This window comes from Sinocyclocheilus anshuiensis, unplaced genomic scaffold (genome assembly GCF_001515605.1).
Source record: "Sinocyclocheilus anshuiensis isolate Anshui unplaced genomic scaffold, SAMN03320099.WGS_v1.1 scaffold1783, whole genome shotgun sequence".
NCBI classification, from domain to species: domain Eukaryota; kingdom Metazoa; phylum Chordata; class Actinopteri; order Cypriniformes; family Cyprinidae; genus Sinocyclocheilus; species Sinocyclocheilus anshuiensis.
The window spans coordinates 36,519-52,340 of record NW_015551111.1 but is presented as its reverse complement, the minus strand read 5'-3'; the positions used below and the strand labels follow the sequence as shown (position 1 = coordinate 52,340).

At 36.2% G+C, this 15,822-nt stretch overlaps 1 protein-coding gene across 2 annotated transcripts in view; it reads right to left on the bottom strand.

Moving 5' to 3' along the window:
• Nucleotides 1-532: 532 nt before the first annotated feature.
• The window catches only part of LOC107662959 (glycine receptor subunit beta-like), an 18,068-nt gene continuing 2,778 nt past the window's right edge, over nucleotides 533-15,822 (bottom strand). For both annotated transcript variants that reach the window (XM_016453094.1, XM_016453095.1), the window contains exons 2-10: nucleotides 14,224-14,363; nucleotides 13,792-13,898; nucleotides 12,838-12,905; nucleotides 9,767-9,993; nucleotides 6,602-6,684; nucleotides 5,722-5,862; nucleotides 5,449-5,601; nucleotides 4,282-4,568; nucleotides 533-1,336 (exon numbers count right to left, since the gene is read on the bottom strand). In XM_016453094.1, the coding sequence (XP_016308580.1) occupies nucleotides 1,049-1,336; nucleotides 4,282-4,568; nucleotides 5,449-5,601; nucleotides 5,722-5,862; nucleotides 6,602-6,684; nucleotides 9,767-9,993; nucleotides 12,838-12,905; nucleotides 13,792-13,898; nucleotides 14,224-14,363 (1,494 nt within the window). In that variant the 3' untranslated portion in view covers nucleotides 533-1,048. The remainder of the gene's footprint in view (nucleotides 1,337-4,281; nucleotides 4,569-5,448; nucleotides 5,602-5,721; nucleotides 5,863-6,601; nucleotides 6,685-9,766; nucleotides 9,994-12,837; nucleotides 12,906-13,791; nucleotides 13,899-14,223; nucleotides 14,364-15,822) is intronic.

Sequence of the window (15,822 nt, the reverse complement as noted above, 5' to 3'; positions counted from 1 at the left end):
CACTCACCAAACTATCATATACCCAGAACAGACATTTGAAGGGATGCATGGGTGTTAGTAAAAGATGTTAGTAAATCTTCAGAAGATATTGAAACTGATATGTCAAGGTAAAAAGTTACTTACAGTTGCTTTAAATCTTGAACTATCTAATGCACAAATTTTCATTTCTACATTTACATGTTGCACTTGAATAATTTAATTTCGTGTGTTTGGCCAAAACATTTGGGAATTATGAGGATGTGTAGCCTACATTTAACTGTCATTTAGAAGGAAATGATAAAAACAATAAATCATGTTTTATTTTGTCACCTTTAACGTGATTAGTGTTCCTTTTGGTTAGGTTTATTTAAGCTCTTTATTTATTGATTTATTTTAGCTTTATTTGTTGTTAATTCAACTCAACTTTTAGTTGTTGTTTTTTTTAGCAGAAAAAGTTATCTCCATTTCTAGATTTTATTTCTAAGTTGACTTTTAAGAATATGATGAGTTTGGGAGAGATATAAGTAAGAAAAAGACTCATAGGTCATGAGGTCAGCTGAGCCATTGGGCCGTTTATTGATGGTTGATTCACAAGCACAGGAGATGTTTGTTTTTTTCTGCTTTATTCACTTGCTTGTAATTTCTGGAATGCTTGTAATAGGAACATCATCAAAAGACAGTTCTTATGGCAGTGGTTATCAGTACAAATGTCTCAGCATCATCTTAACAGCTGATCTGTAGGTCAAAAATTATATTATATATTTTAAATACAATATATTAATATCCATATATTCCATTTCCACATGCATGTTCATAATAATTTCTCTCAGGTTTGTGCATAAATTAAATATAGTAACTGAAAATAAAGCGTTTTAAGCAATGTCTCCATTCTTCCTATTCGAAAATTTTGCTTTTTATTAGCAGTAGTGTTTTTCCCCATAGTTACGCTCTGTCTGCACATCAGTGGCAAAACTGCTCCGTTTGATGTCCGAGAAACAAATTATATGGACCGAAACAATACGAAGGTGGGAAAAGTTAGCTGAATGGAAGCAGTTTAAACGTTACGCAATCACAAATACACAGACCAGTAAATGACATTAAAGAAAAGGAAGGAGAAAGGGAAGATTGCACGAGCATAAAGATCTACGCGCTTGGCTGCCGAGGGGATGACAGGTTTAGGAGGTGGTGGTTTCTTGTTGTTCTTGCCTTGCGATTTATTACCAACTTCAATGGGTTTGCCGTAGCAGTCAAAGTTTGAGAGTTCAAAGTCCCGTGGCAGAGAGCCTACGATACTGAAGTCATTGGAGCGCAAATCCGACTTGGAGGTACACACCTTTTTGCACCTTGTCTCTGTCACCTGAGAGGTATAAAAAGGGAGAGAGTGAGAAAAATATGAATAAAGAGAAACCATGTCAGATCTCAGCAACATCTGGTGTGATTTTTATTTAAACATTAAAGGGATAGTAACCCAAAAATGAAATCTTTCATCACTCCCTCAACCTCACGTCGTTCCAAACCTCTAGGACTTACGTTCTTCAATTAATAATGAAAAGAGTTATCCTGAAGAATGTCCAGGCTGCTCTCTACTTTACAGTGAAAGTAAATGGTGACCAACATGGCTGTCTCTGGTCCCCATCCACTTTCACCATAAAACCTGAAACAGCTTGGACTTTGTTAAATATATCTAGTTTTGTGTTTCACTGAAGAAAAAAAAAAGATCATACTAGTTTGAAACGGCATAAGCCCAGAACACTATTTATAAAATATAAAATAACTAATTATATAAATGTTCTGTTCAAACAAACAAATAAACAAAAAAAACATAGTATTACCATAGAACCATGTCTGATAAATCATTAGCAATGGTACTTTGTGGTCTTTTTATTAATAATATTATTGTTGTTTTGCAGTAAATTAAAAATGGTTACAAAATATTTAATATACAAATCGTACTGATGATTTTATTATTACACTAGTGTTGTTAAAAGTGTGAATTTTGGTTAGTTATGTTAGTTATTTAGTATGTAAATATAAGTAGCTCTGTGCTTCACTGAAGAAAGAAAATCATACTGGTTTGGAACAATATGAATGTTATTGATAACAGGATTAGATTTTTGACTGAATTATCCCTTTTAATTTCACACTTAGGTATTTTCATTTGTATAATTAGGAAATTTATGCATTTATAAATTTATGCATTATGATACTCATTCAGGCATCAGACATGGACAACTCAAAAACCAAATCTGATTAAATGTTTCTGTCAAACTTTTATCCCTCATGTAGAGGCACATACACTCTCTATATCATTGTTTTAGCATTCTCCTTTCTCTCAACACTCTGAACTGCTGGGAGAGGGAGATTTTGAGGACAGGCAATTATTTTTGGCTCTTCCTGAAGCCCTAACAGAGCAGAGGCAGTGTTGCATGGCCCTCCCACGCAGGAACAACAGGAGAAGAAAAGAAGTAGTGTGAAGAAACACCTACCTTGCATCAAAATAGACCAGGACAAGACAAGCATTACAAACTGATGTGACATAACACTGTCTGTCTCTCTCTCTCTCTCTTTCTGACTAACAGAGCAGAGGGATGTCTGGATAAATGATGTCTGATGGTTTAATGCCAACTTGTCTGTTGTATTAGTTCTGGATGTGTGGACCGGGGCAGAAGCCATGCAGTGCTGGACTGCACTACTTCCCACTGAGCACACAACACTTACATCCTCAAACAGCTTGATATCTTTCCTAGTCTATGAGGACGCATACACGGATTTAGGAAACTGTCTGTCAAATACAGTATTGGAGCTTTCATATGCTTCTGATAAATACTGCCTGCTCAAAAGCGTGAACAGCCGTGAGATGGCTGGAGAATCAGTGGCAGCAAACAAGCCTTGGGACGCGTCCAAACAGATCTAATTCAGGGCAATGAATGAGGCTTTCTTGGAGGTCAGTAACTTTCAGAGGTTTTACAAAGAGCATGTGGGTTAATTTGGGGTCAGATGTTCTTCTGGTAGCTGTTGAATGTCCATCCTATGAGTAAATGTGTGACAGTGGTTGAAAACACACCGCTTCCTTAAGCCTCCCTCTGGGGCCCATTTAAAGCTTATAATAGACTTGAGTAGACCACATTATTCAGCCTATTTCTCCTGTCTGTCAGGCTATCCTTGCCTCCAAGCTCCTCTTCCAATTGTTGCTATAAAGCTGTCTGTTTTCTGAAGAACATGAAGTACTGTGATTATCCCACCTACACTTTTGCATGCAGACCTGACATTAGCAGTGCAGTGCATAATTTTAGATTATATAACTACAAGGACAGCAATGTAACCGTATACAATCAAATATAATTGAAAAAATGAGCTCTTTGAAAAGGTAAAATCACCCATTTAAACATAATGTGTGTCCCCATGTGCTGCTTAACTTGTGTCTCTATATGGCATACTTTTATGGAATAGCACATACTTAGAATGAATATATTAACAAATTAAAATATATTTTATATATTAAGATATATAAAATAAATTAACAATATATTACATTTATATTAAATTATTATAAATGTAAATTAATTAGTTTTAATATGTTTATGTATTAATATTATTATACCGTATACACACTACTTTACAAAAGTTTGGTGTTGGTAAGATTTTGTTAATGTTTTTGAAAGAAGTCTCTTATGCTCACCAAGGCTGCATTTATTTGATTAAAAATACAGTAATACATTTTATTCCTGTGGTTGCAACATCGAATTTTCAGCAGCCATTACTCCAGTCTTCAATGTCACATGATCCTTCAGAAATCATGCTAAAAAATAATTGTTCTTATAATCATTGCCATTAAAATTGGTTGTGCTGCTTAATATTTTTTGTGAACAAGAAGTACAAAACAACAGCATTTATTTAAAACAGAGATCGTTTATAACATTATAAATATCTTTGCTGTCACTTTTGATTGATTTAATGCATCCTTGCTGAATAAAAGTATTCATTTCTTTAAAAAAAAACTCCAAATTGCCCCAAACTTCTGAAAAATAGTGTATATTAACTGTACATGCTTTGACTATAAATGATGGTGACAAAATAGTACTGTGGTACCACCATATAGTAGTGGTATCAGATGGGAAAACTACAGTAAGATTACCATGGTAGATGTTCATAAAAAAACAGTATTGTCCAAAAATTAGAGTATCATCATAGTAACATACAATAAGTCACTACCCAAGGTGGTTTTTATTATTATTTTGAACTGACTTAGCACTACAGTATAATCAGTTTGTTTGAATACAAAGTCATCAGGTTGTTTCTGACCTGTAGTGTACTGACATGTATAGGGGTGCTTCCCATGCCATTGATGGTGTTCTTGGCAGGAGTCTTTCCCTCCGCCTTCTCTTTGCTAGCAATCTTTGCTCTCTCCGCCTCCAGCCGTTTAGGGCTGTTAAGCATCACCTGAACCACAGCGTATTCGACCAGAGAGGCAAAGCCAAAGAGCAGGCAAGCAATCAGCCAGATGTCAATCGCCTTTACATAGGAGACTTTGGGCAGTTCAGAGGCCAGAGATGTGCACTCAGAAGAGAGCGAGAGCACTGACAGTATCCCTGCAGACAGAGAGAGGTCATTAGATCAAATGAGCTGAGGAGAGATGAGCTTACACATTGATCTGAATCGTTTCCAAAGATAATACTAGAGCAGACTGTAAAACATAATATGAAGGCATCTGTAACAGTATTAGAGCAGTGAGCAGATTTTTTTAATAGATGTTTAAACACACACATACAAACCAAACACTCACAAAATGCAATAAATGACTGACCTGAAATGACCATGGACAGTGGCAATTTGAGATGGCACTTGATGTAATCACATTATACTGTGACAGTGACAATAATGTGGACAGAATGATGGTGGTACTGGAATCACCAATGGAATCGCAGAAAAATCGTAACCAAATCACAGCAGAGGATTTGCAGATATTTTGTAATGTCCACCCATGAAACACAACCCAGTGCACAAGGAATAAGCGTGTTCCATGAAAACAGTGCATGCATTTATCAGCAATATCAGGCTATAATTGGAAAACACATTAAATTGTCACATTTCACGGCATCTTGCATAATCTTCATCGCATCTCAGATAATCTTTTCTCACTGACCTCCCATAGAGAAATAATGCATGTGGGCTGCAGCTGAGGCTGATGGAAATATCCTGGACATGCATTATATTTCCTTGGAGATGCCTTTAGGAAAGCAATTGATGAAAATAAGATAGTGCTGTAGGGGATAGAAGCGATCACCCTAACACCACCCGCACTGATGTGAAATCAGCGCCACTGAAAAGATTAATTGGTGAATGTTACATTAATGAAAATGGGAAATGAAAAATGTAAAGGATGAGGTCGATTATGGGGGTACAGGACTCCACAGAGACACGAGATGAGGTGCTGATGCTTGTGGCAAGACTGATGATTGGAAAGAGTACCCAGAGGCACACGGGCAGCACTGGCGTCAGGGTTGATCCAAAAGGAGAGCCAGGAGAGGACAACGCTGAGCAGGGTGGGAGCGTATACACCCATCATGTAGAAGCCCACCTGCCTCCTCAGAGTAAAAACCACCTCCACACATGTGTAGTAGCCTATCACACAAAAGTTCAAAAGGTTGCTTTAAATGGACATAAATATTTTTTCCTGGAATCTCATCTAATACCTACCTCCTCAACAAGACCAGAGAGAGCTTATGTACACATTAGTTTTACCTGTCCCTGCGTAGTACTTGGTGCAGTTGCCATATTCAGTGTCCTCTTGTTTAATATCGAACTGAGGGAGAGCAATCTCATCCATCTGTACAGGGTCACCAGACTGCCACATAAACTGCAGGTCATCTGTGGTGTAGCCGACTAAACACACACACAGACACACACATTAAATAAGATAAAAAAATAAATAATCCTACAAATAACAATGATAATTGTTAGACTCCAAGAATGTAGAATGGCAGAATGTAAAGGAATATTCCATATTGATTTTTCGGAAGTTTTTTCCACATTTTGAATCACACATTACATTGTGTCATGTTTTAGGGTTAAAGGAAGAGTCCTTAAACTTCCCAGTAACTTTTCTGTTTTTCTACTGTTTTTATTTCTTACAGTGTGTACTAGCTTCATTCTTCAGGGATTGGCTTTTTTTAAATTTTGAGTTCACGAAATTTTTAAGCATTATTTTCATGGCGACTGGGCTTACCAACAGCACTTTTTAGCAATTAATTAAACATGAATAAAATATGTATATTATGAAATGAAAGATTGTTCCTTATGGCTGAATTGACTTGTGTAACAACATCCGAGTAAACTATTTTCACTGTTGTTGTCAGTACAACATCAAATCTTAATTTCTTTAGATATTACTGTTTTGTTAAGATATTTACAAATTTTCATTTTTTACTAGACACTTTTCAGGTCTAGTAATAACAGTTTCCAGGTTTTTCATTACCCTGTGAACTCTGATATTTTGTTTTAGCTAACAAGTCTGAAACATGGTAGCATAAAAACAAAATCCCCCTCCCTTTCATTTAAACATTTATCCTTTTATTATTTTCACATCAAATACTTCTAAATGATTGTATTCATATTCACGTACAGCTCTCAAGCTGCATTTTGCATCGCTGGGTGTCCATGGGGAAGAGAGTCAAGTCCAGTGGACAAGAGAGGGTAACAGACAACCTGAGAAAGGAGAAAATAAGCAAATTTGAGAACCAGACAATGAATCATGCAGCAGCCTGGTTAAATTTGAATTAGAGTTGTAATTTTAAATGTGGCATTTTACATTGCTTTTCCCTAAAATACACTACATGACCAGCTATACATCATATCCATTTGCACTTGTTAAACATTTAATTTTAAAACCATGGACATTAATAAGGGGTAAAATAGGAAAATAATGGATTCCACTTATTGGATTTAAAAATTCATGCAGAATATATTCAGCAACATTGCAAAGATTTCTGCCAAGATTATTTTATCACCAGGTTGCATCACTTGAAGTCAATCCAAATTTAACTGATTTCATTGATGCCACATAAAAGGTCTTTCCCGTGCACAGCATGCACACCAAGGCATATTTATTTAAAACACCATTAACACATGAAAGCTTTTTGGTTTTCTGTCATAATCTGACAAGCACAGTCTAAGATGCAGCAAAGAGCTACTTTTTACACCAGCGAGGCCACACAGCGCTTGAGTGCACAAACTGAAGCACTGTACCAAGATATTTTTGTAAAGGCCTGGAAGAAGTTAGAGAGAATGAACGTTTCCCTCTAAGATCTGTTTATGTTTAAGATGTATCTTTATGGTGCATTATACATATTTTCTGAGAGGAAGAGAGAGAGACGAGGGTTAAGATGTAAGATGGGGTCAGACGAGAAAAGACGGGGCACAGAAAGATACACAATCAAAATTCCTCATGAAAATAAACATTGCGTCCATCATATTATCTTGCTCAAAACAATGTTTAGTTATGAAAAATGTAAATTTGTATTATGTATTAAGAAGCAAATAGTGTTGTTGTTGTTTTTTTGTCACTTATAATGTCCAATATACTGGACATTTTGACTTAAGCATATCAAATTTTTATTTTAGTATCACTGAAATACTATTATAGTATTTATTTGCACAGTATTTATTTAGTACATTAAAGGGGATAATAAGGTGTAATAATAAGGGGGGATATAAGATGTGTCAGTTTCATGAAGAATAAGAGATAAGAAAGATATCAAATGTAAAATCTATGCATGTATTTGAGGAAGTTGAAGGTCGATGGACAAGTAAAGGCAGAATTTGTTTCAGGGAGGTATAATATGAAATAAACACTCGTTTCTTTTTGAAAAACTTTCATTAAGACAGTAATCCCCTGCCACACACATACTCAGAAACAGGGCAAGGCATCCTGGGCCGATGCAAGTTGAAGGTCGATGGACGAGTGAATGCAGAATTTGTTTCAGGGAGGTATAATATGAAATAAACACTCTTGTTTCTTTTTGAAAAACTTTCATTAAGACAGTAATCCCCTGCCACACACATACTCAGAGACAGGGCAAGGCATCCTGGGCCGATGCCAAAAGTGAGAAAGGGCTCACGGAAGACCACCCAGCTCATGCTGTGATCCGGGTGGCATGGAAAAACACTATGGAAATACTTTTGCCTCAGACATAACACAGCAAAACGTGATGCTCTTAAACACACTTCCCATCCAGACTGAAATGGCTCTGTGCCAGTGTTTAGATTTTATCTTTACCCTAAATTGTCCAATGCCCATCTGGCATGGTGACCACAGTTACAACTCATATTTGTGTAGAGCATTCCAACTTGTGGAATTGTTTACCTTTATAAATAACTGTTTGTTTAAATCAATCTGTGTTAATAAACTTCTGCTAAATAAAAAAGATGCAGATTAGAATAATATTTCCATAACACTGCATGGACAGATCTACAGCAGGTGTGGTCACTGACTACTAGAAGTCTCTGAGAGCTTCATTCACTCAGCAGGACCTGCAGATAAAGCAGTGGAAAGATAATGACAGAGGTGTCCACCACTAATAAAGGACTGAACTTTCACATGGGATCAAATAGCAGGAGCTGTAATTTAGGTTTCAGTGGTGAGGTGAAATCCTAGGGTCAACAGATGTATCGATCACTTTAAGTCCCCTGAGGTTTATTAAAAGCATTAAGAAGAGCTTGGAGGAGGGCTAAGTCACTGTTTCTTGTCATTCAAACATGCATTTTTTTATTGTATATATACTTTTAAAGACACTTATTTTACTTTTTTTAATTATATCAATACTCAAATTTGTATGGAAGTCTGTTTCTACCTCAGACTAATTAGCTAAATAGGACTTTATTTCTTATAATTGTGAATTTATTTATTGTGATTTATGATTTTATGAACACTACCATTCAAAGGTTTATTGATCAAAAGAGACAGTAAAGACTTGTTCTTTTGAACTTTCCGTTCATCAAAGAGTCATAAAAAAGTACTGCAGTTTCAACAAAAATATTAAGCAGTAAAACAGTTTTTAACATTGATAATAATATGAAATGTTTCTTGATCACCAAATCAGCATATTAGAATGATTAGGATGAAGGATCCTGTGACACTGAAGACTGGATTAATGGCTGCTGAAAATTCAGCATTGACATCACAGGAATAAATTACAGTTTAAAATATATTAAAATAGAAAATTGTTATTTTAAATTATAATAAAAGTAATTTTTACAATAATATGAAATATTAATTATTTCAAAATTGTATTTATTTCTTTTTTTTTACTGTATTTTTAAATTAGTGAACATAAGAAACTTCTTTCAAAAACAAAAACAACAAATCTTACGGACCCCAAACTTTTGAACGGCAGATTATCTCACATGTGCACCATTATTTCTTTTAATTGCAACTTTAAATGTTTATGTGACTTCATTTCTCATAATGTGACTTTTTATGTCACAATGTGACATTGTATCTTATTTTAAAATTCATCTCACAGTTTTATATTTTATTGCTTGGTAACAGGCTTCCATAAATTTGTGAACATGCTGAATCATTCATTTCAACACCTTCAGATTAAACTCCTGCACAGTAATTTGTTCCACTTTAAAAGGTCTTTGTCATCTGATAAATTCTTGTATTTGCTTTGTTTTGATTGCTGCGGTAAATAATGTGAATAGGCGTTACCAGCACTCAGACCTCATCTGTCACCATCCGCAAAGACAGAGGATGGATACTTTGCAGGAAGAGAGCATAAAAGTTCACCTCATGCTGATGAGGACATCTCCATTTCTGAAGATAAAGAGCAGGATGTTCTCCTGAGTAACGTCGTGAAAGTTAGCGCTCTTTTCGTTGGCAAAGAAAAGATCGGGTTTCCACAGGCATTTGAACATCTTTGGGTCAACGGTGAGCGAGTCCGACTTGAAGTCCTGAGGAAGCCGGAGTCTGGGGTCGTTCCAGCGCTGTCTCAAGAAGATGTTGACACGATAGTCCTAGAAAATGTGAGCCAAAATATCCATTAATGTTTTCACAAATGCAATCAAGCCTAAAAAATCAACTATTTTGTGACACCGAAAACTCGTTTCTGGGTGGTAGTTAGCAGGGCTGACACCTGTTACATGTTACATGACAGGAACTGTGAGAAGCCTTGATTTGGACACAAAAACAGCACATTAGTCCTTAGGGTGACAGAGAAGCCCAGGTGTCTTAGGTATCACCATAGCAACCAGCATTTCTCACGACCTCTGAGTGATGTTTTCAAAAACTCTTGTCTCTGAAGTATCCAGACTCCAATAACGGATGGTATTGAAGTTGTGCAGCTGTGGCGCTTGGAGCTGCTCCTATTTACATTTCCAACTATTGCCAACATCAGAGGCATGCGACGGGTGCTGCAATGAGGGCTCACGCTGTATGTGAGCACCTACACTGGGGGAAACACAGGGTTCTTTGAAGTGGCATTTCTAGCGGAGCTTGTTTTGCTAGCGCTAATACTGTGAAGACAGATTACATGCCAAATACAATGGCAACACTCCAACTGCACTAGAGTCAAGTGAATTTGTTCCTAAATGTTTTTGGGTATGTTGTCCCTGCGTGTATGATTCACATCTTGGTATGTCCTGTTTTTCATTCAGGGCTTTGACCAGGAACATTCAGGATGCATTACACACACCATGGGTGGCACTGTGTCATCCCAGCTAACTTCTCGCAAAGTTATGAACAAATGTTCTTCCAGTAACATTAATAGAATGTTCGTTCAAATTTGTCTGGTCTATGATAATGTTCTCAAAACGTTAGCACAAAAACATTATTTATACATCATTAATGGAACGTTATTTCTGAAACGTTTTAGTTGCCATTTTTTTAAATAACACTACTTGTTTTAGAATGTTTAGAAAAAATTCAAAACTAACATTCCTATAATGTTTGCAAAATAATAAAATGGAATGTTCCCCTAAGGCCCATTCACACCAAGAACAATAACTATAAAGATTACTATTAACAATAACTACATAATCTCCACACCAATTCACCATATCGTTCTGTTTATTATACAGTGAGCATGCATGCTTGAGCTCTTTATTAAAGCAGGATGGATTCTGATTTTTATCAATCATCGGCTGAAAAAAAAGAAAAGAAACATTTGAAAGTGAAAATAACAAATTTGAAAGTGAATCCAAAGATATTGTTTCTCTGTGCCGTTATCATTATAGTTGTGGTGTGGACTTTTCTATTCTTTTAAGTTTAGAACGATTTTGAAACTATATCTTTATCATTATCATTATAGTCATTATTTTTTGTGTGAACGGGCCTTTACCGTTCACATAACCAAGAAAACTTTTTTTGTTTTTAAAAACAGGACGTTTTGAACGTTCAGAGAGCATTTAGACATAATGTTTTCATAAATTAATGTTAGCAAAATATTCTTATAACATATTTTGTTAGCTGTAAAGTGTTGTTTTGTTGGACCTTCCTGTCAAAATGGTAATAAAGTGCTAAATAAGCTGTGGTAGGCAAAGTGGCCTACTTCTTACCAGTCAGGTCTCTGGAGAGGTTGTGAATAGCCTTTTTGTATTTCTGTCATATACCACCTGTGCATTTTAAGGTTAACCACAGCAGAACGATGCAACAACAAAATGGGACCTCATTTCCAATGCTATAAAAGCCTGGTGTCACGCAACACTCCTGTAGAAGTGACTGCAAAACTATATTCAACCTATGACGCCATGCAGTGCTGGGCAGAAAACATGGCCCTCTGATGTGCTTCCAGGGGAAATATTTTCAATGGATCTTAAGACACTCTGGCATGATGGGTTGTTTATGGGTGTCACTGCTCATAAGGAGCCAGACGTAAGATTGTGGGGTCTGGAACTGATTTTTTTTTTCCCCTGGTGGAGTGTTAAGTAAAACACGGTAAGCCCAAAATAAAGCGCACAGTCATGAATCCAATCGTCTGTCTGGTAGAAGTTATGTGACAATCTGACATTTTAAAAACTGTTTTGTTTTTTAGATTGGCCTGTGTCTTTGTTGATCTAATCATTGATTTCAACATCAATGACATTTTAAGATTCAGAAAGTAAAAAGGTAAGAAAAGAAAACAGTTGTTTAATAGTATTGAGGAAAATACAATACTCAATGGACAAAAGTTCTGGCAAATTTCACTTTTTAACTGATTGTTGTTCAGCTTGTTTTGATAACCATCGATATTCAGGGAACAGTTTTGTTGTACGGTGACATTACAAATAAATTTGATTGATTGATTGATAGGAAATTACTCAGATTTATATCTGTTTTTTTTTTTTTTATAAATCAATACCTTTAATTAGCAAGGATGCTTTAAATTAACTAAAACTGACAGTAAAGATTTTCATTTTCTATTTCAAAAATGCTGTTCCTTTGAATTTTCTGTTTATCAAAGAATCCTACAAAAATGCTCCACAGTTAACCAGTTAACACCAATAATAATAATAATAATAATAATAAATCTGCATATTAAAATGATTTCCAAAGGATCAGGTGACACTGAAGACTGGAGTAATGGCTGCTGAAAATTTATCACAGGAATAAATTATATTTAAAATATGTTAAAATTGAAAACAATATTTTTTTTACCATATTACAGTTAAATAAATAAATACAGTCTTGGTGAGCATAAGAGATTCAAAACAATTGTACCAACCCCAAACTTTTGAACGGTAGTGTTTATATTTTTGTTTATTATTATTTATATTTATATGTTTATTTTATTTTATTTTATTTTTTTATTGTATTATTGTTTTTGTGTGTGTGTGTGTGTTCACTAGTCATGCATATGAAAAGGCAAAAGTGATGTGGAATACCATAGTGGTTTCTTGGATGGACCCAAAGCTGTTGATGAAGATGTTCACACGATCTTCAACAGGAATACCTAAAAACAAAACAAAACAAAACATCTCAGCACATCAATCAAATCCATCAAACAAGACGCACCAAGAGTCATTCTAACAATTTAAGCAGCACACTTTCTCACGGACTGTTACGGGTAACATTAACTATTTGGTTTATACCATGAAACATATGTTTTCACTTTATGCATACTACATGGAAAGCATTGCATTATAGGAAAATGCTTCAACTACTCCACCGCTATTCCTATTCCCAAGATTATAATGTTGACTTTAATGACTGCCAGGAGCTTTCATCTTGCCCAGATATGAAGAGCAGCTGGCTGGCCATAGGGAGCAATAACACTGAATCATACAGTGAACTCTTAACACTCAGACCACATCAAGGCCCACGTTTATGCTGAATGCCAGCAAGCAGGAAGGCGACAGAGGTTCTCACTCTTTACAACGTGCTTCATTATATCAGGAAAGGCTGCCAACAGTAGCATAACCTAGACTTTCGTATCTGCCACAATGCATATACATACAGTAAAACATGCTTTGTAATGTTTAATAATTGGACATAAATACTGTATATTCATTGACAGGGCATGCAAAAGACAATGTAAAAATAGTAACAACTAACAAGTGAACAAGGAAGGGTAAAAATAACAGCACCAACAGAAGAATATATTTATACAAGGACCGCTTATTAAGAAAAAATGTTGTTGCTAGACTATCGCTGAGGTAATCTGGGTAAGTGCAAGTGGTAGAGCATTGGTAGGCAGTTGCTAGGATGTTTTGAGTGGTAGCTAGGGGGTCACTACGTGGACTCTGGGGTGTTGCTGGTTAGACGATACAACATAATGAATCTTGTTAATAATTATACTGTATATATCATGGCACTACAAAGGTCGGTGGAGCACTGACCTTTAAAGTTGGGTCGGATTCTTGGATCATAGCTGACCAAAAGCCTGTTAAGGATGTTGCTGGTAGAGTTTGCCGGAACCCGTGCCAGATCCTCTGACGACAGCTGCCTGAAGGGACCAAAGACGAGGGACATTAACAGCAACAAAACTATGTGAAACCATGCTCATGTTTAAAGTTTCGTTCATCTGTTTGTTAAAATGTCTTTTGTTTTTCATTATACTATTGTGAAGGACAGCATTTCCAAATCAAGTGTCAAACATTGTGTCCAATGTGAGTTACTTCATTTGCCACAGTGTGAAGTATACATAACATTAGAGCAGATTAGCTGTTTCTATAGTCCCATAGTCAGAAAGTCAACATGATATGTGTATAGCACAATAGCAGTGTTTTATGAAAAATGAGCCACGAAACGTTGAATACGAATCCACTTACGAAGGACAGTAAACCTGTTTTCCCTTCTTCTTTCCTTTCTTAGCAGATTTTTCTTTGGTGAATCCTCTTTCCATCCAGAGACAGATGATAAGCAGCATGAAAATCACCTTTACAGCCTTCATATTACAGCAGTTCAGCTTCTGGAAGAGAAACAATACATACATTAAAGGTCCCATGGCATGAAAATTTCACTTTATGAGGTTTTTTAACATTAATATGAGTTCCCCTAGCCTGCCTATGGTCCCCCAGTGGCTAGAAATGGCGATAGGTGTAAACCGAGCCCTGGGTATCCTGCTTTGCCTTTGAGAAAATGAAAGCTCAGATGGCCCGATCTGGAATCTTCCCTTTATGTCGTCATACGGGGAAAGGTTACCTCCCCTTTCTCTGCTTTGCCCGCCCAGAGAATTTGGCCCGCCCATGAGAAAATTAGCTACTACCGTGCGAGGCGAGCGCAATATTTTTTTTTCCTCGAGAGACATCATGGCTTGCAAACGAGCGAAGCATGGCAGTTGCACCGCCTCTCTCCTCCTCATTAGCATTTAAAGCTACAGACACAGAAATGGCACGTCCTAAGGAAAGCTCATTGTGGGACTGGATCGTAGTGGCTGAAATTCTGCACCAAGGCTGAATTTCGGGAAAGAGACTTCAGATACAGTACTAGGGACCACTTAGGCCTATATAAAAGCATCCAAAAAGCAGCATGTCATGGGACCTTTAAGAGCAGGTGCATTGTATTGACATTATTTCTATCATGGTTATTAGGTGATTTTGTGATGTTTTTTTCTAATAGCATGATTAATCCCCTTTATTTAATTCCAGATTATAAAAAATGGCAATATTTTAACAATACTGTTTTGAGGGAAAACAAATCTTGATATTATTTCCTTTGTTCAAAGCCTTTCATAAGCAGAGCACTGAAATCCGCAACTATATTAATGGATAACAATGTCCTCCTCTCTCAGAGGACATACAGTTAGGGCAAGACTGTGCTGGGCTGTCTCGGAGACTGATGGTCCGTTGGCTCAGGAAATGTGGTTCTGTTGTGTCCGTGACCATTTTAAAAATGTTTATGGGTGTCTGTCACTGTGGGTGGTCTGACAATGTGCTTCTACACTATAAAAGCACATTGTTTCCACAAATTATATGGGACAAATTATTGAATTTATTACCAAAACTAATAATTTTGCCCTTTGTAAACAGTGCTTTACTGATATTTATGTTACAAATGTTCTTGGCATCCTTGCATGTGCATTATAAGAAAATTAGCAGGATTAATTCATTTAAAATGTTCTATAGGAAATGACTTTGCAAGGAAATGACTTTGCAAAGACAGAGCTATGCCGATAGTAAGACCTACAGTGGGTACGGAAAGTATTCAGACCCCCTTCAATTTTTCACTCTTTGTTATATTGCAGCCATTTGCTAAAATCATTTAAGTTAATTTTTTTTCCTCATTAATGTACACACAGCACCCCATATTGACAGAAAAACACAGAATCGTTGACATTTTTGCAGATTTATTAAAAAAGAAAAACTGAAATATCACATGGTCCTAAGTATTCAGACCCTTTGCTCAGTATTTAGTAGAAGCACCCTTTT